The sequence below is a fragment of the Anastrepha obliqua genome, chromosome 4 (genome assembly GCF_027943255.1).
Source record: "Anastrepha obliqua isolate idAnaObli1 chromosome 4, idAnaObli1_1.0, whole genome shotgun sequence".
Taxonomy (NCBI): domain Eukaryota; kingdom Metazoa; phylum Arthropoda; class Insecta; order Diptera; family Tephritidae; genus Anastrepha; species Anastrepha obliqua.
In genome coordinates, this window is record NC_072895.1 from 21,916,482 (window position 1) to 21,922,530 (window position 6,049).

General features: G+C 34.3%; 2 protein-coding genes across 3 annotated transcripts in view; both read right to left on the reverse strand.

Moving 5' to 3' along the window:
- Positions 1-2,676, reverse strand: part of LOC129245821 (uncharacterized) — a 55,406-nt gene extending 52,730 nt beyond the window's left edge. Inside the window, exon 1 of one of the 2 annotated variants that reach the window (XM_054884221.1) lies at positions 2,565-2,676. The gene's annotated coding sequence lies outside the window, so the exon portion shown is untranslated. Of the gene's footprint in view, positions 1-2,536 lie in introns of both variants that reach the window. The other variant, XM_054884222.1, reaches the window with a different exon arrangement.
- A 1,532-nt stretch (positions 2,677-4,208) lies between these two features.
- On the reverse strand, positions 4,209-5,721 carry LOC129245824 (retinol dehydrogenase 13-like). The gene is made up of 7 exons (XM_054884233.1): positions 5,539-5,721; positions 5,310-5,475; positions 5,145-5,242; positions 4,928-5,084; positions 4,701-4,869; positions 4,538-4,628; positions 4,209-4,475 (listed from the first exon to the last, which is right to left on the reverse strand). Exons 1-7 carry the CDS (start codon positions 5,616-5,618, stop codon positions 4,259-4,261), a joined length of 978 nt encoding a protein of 325 aa, XP_054740208.1. The 5' UTR covers positions 5,619-5,721; the 3' UTR covers positions 4,209-4,258.
- Between the last annotated feature and the right edge of the window lie 328 nt (positions 5,722-6,049).

Genomic DNA, 6,049 nt, shown 5'->3' on the forward strand with positions numbered 1-6,049 from the left:
AAATTTATGGAGTCATGTAAAATCGAAGCTTGCCGAATATTCAAGTCCGCCCAGTGGAGTTAATGAGCTGTGGGAGCGAACACGCGATGTATGGGATGCTATTCCGACTGACTTTGTCTTGAGGTATACACGAAGTATGCCCAATCGTATCCACGAGCTGAAAAAATCCAAAGGATATTGGACATCTTATTAATATTTATTTTATTTATTGTAAAAAATAAAAAATGGGTTGAGTGCAAAACTGTAACATTTGTCTTTATTTGCATTATTGCTTGCTACTAGTGTTGTTGTTGTTGCATTGACACCAAACCGGTTTGAGAGAGAGAGTACATACATGCCAATAAAGTTATGCAAAAAAAATATTTTATTTGTTAAAATATGTCTAAAAAAAAATGTGTTGAAATAGAAAGTATTACATTTTGTTACAGTTTTGCTCTTCAGTGTAGCTGTGAGCACAGAATAAAACAAGGTGAGTTAATTTTTGTTTTCTACTTCGTCAATACCTTGCCGTGACAATCAAACGTACAAAACATTGTTGTTGGTCTAGTGCCACCACCTTCAATAAAAGCGCATTGTCGTGGGGTTGATATACTCATCTTTCTCGTCAGATAATAATTTGTTCGCTTTTCAGCTGTTTACTTTACAACGATGATAAATTTATTGAAGATATGCCGAAATGCAAAGGCCTTATTTGAGTTTCTCAACTACAAACCTGGCTCATATTTATGCCTTATTCTCTCTCCGAACATTTTAACCCGGAAAAGCCCAATATTTATTGGCAAAATTATGTGAAGATATTTTGAAACTCGCTTCTTATGAACAGGCCAAAATGATCGGTTTCGAAACGAAATGCATAAATTCATTAGCCTGCTCAATGACAACTTGCTTTGTTTGACCTTAAAAGGTATGGTAATAAGAAGATAAAAAAAAGATAAATAGCATTTAAAAACGGTAAAAAGTATCAATTGACAATATTAATATTAAAACCTTCACACTATCGCCGCTCACAGTTCACAGCCGTAACTGAAGGCACATAACAGCGAGCGAATATCGAATCGAATAGTGCACTATTTTACAATTAATTACACCGTACAATAAAACCGAACTTTTCCAAAAGAATAAATAAAAAAAATGTAATAAATATTCACAATTTATTTTAGTGGAACCCAGGGTTAAATAAAAAAATGTAATAAAAATTCTAAATTTATTTTAGTGGAACCCAAATTCAAATAAAAAAATGTAATAAAAATTCTAAATTTATGTTAGTGGAGCCCAGATTTATCCCATCTTAGAATAAAACGGCATATGAAATCATAAACTATTTGCGTCTGGGTTAGAAAATATGTGCATTTATTGTATTTTATTCGGAATACTGCGATGATCATTTATTTTGGAACATATTAACCCTCTCCTTCACTCAAATGTGGACACTTTTTGTCACTATCAGAGAAAATAAAAAAGCACATAAAACAGGTATACAAAGGCTTAAAATCGAATATAAAAGTGTTTGCCATGAATTGTCGATTTATATTTCTGCAGAGATAATCGAATTACAGTGCGCATTTTGCGCTTATTTGGAGTGAAATATATTTTATTTTCTTGCATGTAGGTAAATGGCAAAGTATAGAATTAACTAATTCATCAAATATTATATTAACAATTTTATTAATCTATCTTTTTTTCGCTTTGTGTGAGAATTTGATGTTGGCGTTCTTAGATTTATTTGACTGTAGACTAGTGTTATTAAGCACAATCTTACTCTCTTGTGCATCACTAATCGCTGTCAGTGAAATCTTGACTGGTCAGATAAATCGAACTCAGCAGAAAACAAGTTAAAACAGCAGAGTTTGTTATATTATATATAAGTATGTTTGTACAACCACCTGAAAAACCTACAACAAAATATTTCAACTGCCAATAAGAGAAGGAGAATGACAAATGTAGCAGAAGCATTGAATGTAGAACGAAAAATGGCACGCAAGAAGAAGAATAACTCTGTATCCGCAGTCGCTGTTGCAGCCAACTTCATACACAAAGCTGACGTCGTCAACGACGTTGACGTTGACGTGAACGCTACTATGCGAGGGCACACAATGCATGACAATACTCTAAAGATATGTATGTATGTGTGTATGAAAACGAATATAAATACAAATGTGCTAATGTATGTGCACACAGTGATTTGTATATACAAAGGTATGCATAATTTGTGTCGCTCCACTGCAAAAGTCAGGGAAGACAGGTAAAATAAATAATTTAATTTTTTACTGGAGAGTAAAATTAGGTGAACAAGAAAATGCTGAAAGAGATGCATATGTAAAATTTGTCCAAAGAAATAAAATGCGAGTAGTATTAAAGTGAAAAGTAGTCAAAAGTAATACAGTGATAGTCTTTTGCTGAATGGGTAATGTTAATAAAATTTTCAATTCCTATGCTAATAAAAAAATAATTTGAGTAAGAACAGGCACATATGCACCTACATATGTATATTCATGCATCATATAAGTATGTACGTAGTATGTATGTATGCACATACCTACGCACAGATCACGTTATGAACTTACTTAAATTCTCGCTAATGCCGTTAGTATTTTATTTTTGTTATTTTGAGTTGTTGTTTGCAATTAATTTGATTTTTATTATTCACATTGAAGAAGGCACTTGTTTCGATTACTCTAATTATTTTATAAAGAACACAGTAGTAGAAAAGCACGATATCGATCCTCGTGTGGGGATTCTTTGCATTTCGTTTGCAAAAGCGACACAAATGTCGTTTATCTGTTGTTGTTTTTATTTCCCCCTGTTTACACAGTAACTTTAATACGATTCAAGAAAAATCAACTACGATCTACTACTTTGAGATTTGCGTGGCTTATACGAGCGAAGGAAACCTTAAGATGATGACAGGTACTTAATTTTTTTCTCTTCACTTGTTACTTTTACCACCCGCTATGGTGCACAAACGTATTTTTACACCGCTCTGAGCACTTTTTGTAGATTTTAATTAACTTTACTATTTGATGAAGGGTGTAGCATGTGAAATAACTAAACAGATTATATATTTTTCCCCAAATAAATAGCACACAACAACGACCGAAATTACAAAAACGATGATGACAAGGCAGCGACGGCGCAACAACTAACGACGACAGCGACTCAGCTGGCGCATAGACGTCAACAGTGCACATACGGAAGCTCCAATGCACAGGGTTGCATTTACCAGTGACACAACAGGTAAAGATGCACACAGTGGAAGGCTAAATTCTAATCAGATTTTTTTAAGGTAGATTATGGAAGCTCATGCAGTGAATAAGTTGGTGTAAGATTAGAAGTGTGACAAGTAACTGCAAAAATATTGGTATGCTAAATTATGCTAAGTGCTGTATAGTAATTATAATGTAGCGGATACCATTTGAAAATAATATATTTAATTTCTTCTTAAATACATACACAGGTCCGCTTTTCTTAGGTGCCTAAACGGTGTACATGAAATCTTACGTTTCGGTGATCTAAAACAAAAAAACAAAATATTGTTATCATATATATAGTATTGACTCTCGTCTGACGTAGGATTATGTCGATAAAAAATTTTGGCGTTGAAAAAAAAATTCTTGAAATTTTTTTCTTTTTTTTTTGCCTAAAATTGATGTTACTATTGTTTATAACAATTTAACAAATAACGATATCAAAAAAATCCTATGTCAGACGAGAGACACTATTACAGAGAATATATAATTAAATTTTTAAGCTGATTCATTTATCAGAACTCGAGATATCGTGTACACCGTATACAAAAACTTAGTTTCGAGAAAAATGCGTTTAAAGTTTCAGTATTAGCAGGTACGCGCTTTGGAGCGCTTCGGGAAAAGGTCGAAATTTCAACGAAGAAAAATTTAGCCAGCTGTAACATATTGTACCTTATTTAAGAGGGTTCAAAGTATTTTTTAAGCTAATAAAAAAAAAATCGATTTTTTGAAAAATTCACAGTAGACTTCCCCCTTAAGCTAATTCTCGGGAATTTTACAAATTGCATTCTTTTCAAGGCTCTTAACTCTTTAATTTCTTAAAGTTTAAGCCAGGAATTTTATAAATTGCATTCTTTTCAAGGCTCTTTACGATTTAAAGTTTGAACGAGGAATTTTATAAATTGTCATTGTTATTTTCGTTGAACAAAAATACATCTATGTGATTCAGCACACAAAAAAAAATATTTTGCAAAATAAAGTCTTTTATATACTAAATTTATACAATTATAAACTTAATTATTCAGCTTAGTCCACTTTTCGCTTACGGCCCACAGCCACTTTGCTAAAGTATCGTCCAATGCCGCGGGTGCTACCTCTTTTAAATTGCAATCGCTGAAGTATTTTCCAGATACTTTGGCCAATTCCGGATCCAGGGCAGCATAAAGTGTGGTTTGAGCACCATTTTGAGGAGATTTAATGAAGGGCCAAAACAAAGGTTTGAAAAATAAACTGAAATCGTTAAATTAAATAAATTTCCATTTGAATTTATGAGCAAACATCAAATATTATACTTTGCAAAGAAACTATTAAAGAAGCCCATATGTCTGAAAAGTTCCGTATCGACTACGCCGGGATGTAACGCATTAGCCGTAACTCCAGTACCTGAAGAAGTAGTGTAAGAAAATTGTTTTACTATTTGGATGCAGAGGTTGTAAAGCATTTGTAATGCAACACCTTCTAAACGCCTAGCGAGTTCACGCGTAAATAACACGTTTGCCAATTTACTTTGATTGTAAGCCGTGCCAGGGTCGTACGAATTATCGCTATTTAAATCTGCTACATTGATTTCACCGCGCGTATGCGCCAAACTAGAAACAGTCACAATGCGGCTCGGTGTAGATTTCTAAAACGAGAAACTCCTATTAAAATATGTAGCAGAAATAATATTATTTTCCTTATACTTTTATCAAATCTAGCAATAAATTTGTAAGTAGGAAGTGGCCCATATGATTGACGCCTAGCTGCATTTCAAAGCCATCCTTCGTCAGTGAACGCGGGCAACGCATTACACCGGCATTGTTAATCAGAATATCCAGTCGTTGTTGTTCCTTTTTAAAACTGTTGTATAAATTTAGAAAGTAATTAAGTCGCCTTGTCAAATTCAACACATTCACTGACCTCTCTACGAATTTACGCACCGACTCCAACGATGCTAAATCACACTGCCGGCAGTAGACGTGTTTGTTATAGGTCTCTAAAACGATTTCATCACGGGCCTAACAAAAGAAACCATTATAACGCCTGTAAACCCACATTCATAAACACAGCTGATATTTTGCTCACCTCTTCGCATTTCGGCATATCGCGACAGGCCATGTAAACGGTGGCACCGCGTTTAGCCAACTCGCGCACGGTCTCTTTACCGATGCCCGTATTTGCCCCAGTCACAATTACGATTTTGTTTTCTGCCTTTACCGGATTGTTGAACTTCTCACCTTGCATCAAATCCCTAGTTAATAAAATTAAATACAAATTCTATTCAATCTGACACCAAATTCAACGAGTCACTTACTTGATAAAGAACGCCACTCCAACCGTGGTTCCCGTGACACTTGCCCAAAATACGGGTCGGCTTTTCAAAAAGGAAAACATGCTAACTACAATTTATAACTACTAATTATTTAATATACAAAATAAGGTAATTAATTTTTCGAACATTGAAGTGAAAGAAACAAAATAAACTTGTCAGCTGTTGCACAACATTTTTCGCCGGCCGATCAGCTGACAAATCAGCGCACTGAAAAAAACGAAAGGGTGCATAATTTTCTGGTAAAAAAACCAGCTAATGTGAAACAGAATACTCAATTTTTCGAATTTGAGAATGCGTTAGGTAGGTAGCCAACTTAGATGGCAAGAGTATCACAGACACACTTCAAGTAGAATTTACGTGCCGTTTTGATACCGCAATGTGGACCACTACCTGCGAAAAAATTTAGGGAAGAGAAAACCATTTATATACAGTAGGGCGGGTCGATTTAAAAATCGCTCATTGCTCTGTGAAAATCGTATTCTAGAAATCAAAA

What these genes read in the sequence shown, in the direction of transcription:
- LOC129245824 (XM_054884233.1), bottom strand. Translation starts at nt 5,618, where the DNA reads ATGTTTTCCTTTTTGAAAAGCCGACCCGTATTTTGGGCAAGTGTCACG. An exon ending in ATATGCCGAAATGCGAAGAG is followed by an intron (nt 5,243 to 5,309) that starts GTGAGCAAAATA and finishes TTCTTTTGTTAG; the next exon opens with GCCCGTGATGAAATCGTTTT. An exon ending in ACTCGCTAGGCGTTTAGAAG is followed by an intron (nt 4,629 to 4,700) that starts GTGTTGCATTAC and finishes CTACTTCTTCAG; the next exon opens with GTACTGGAGTTACGGCTAAT.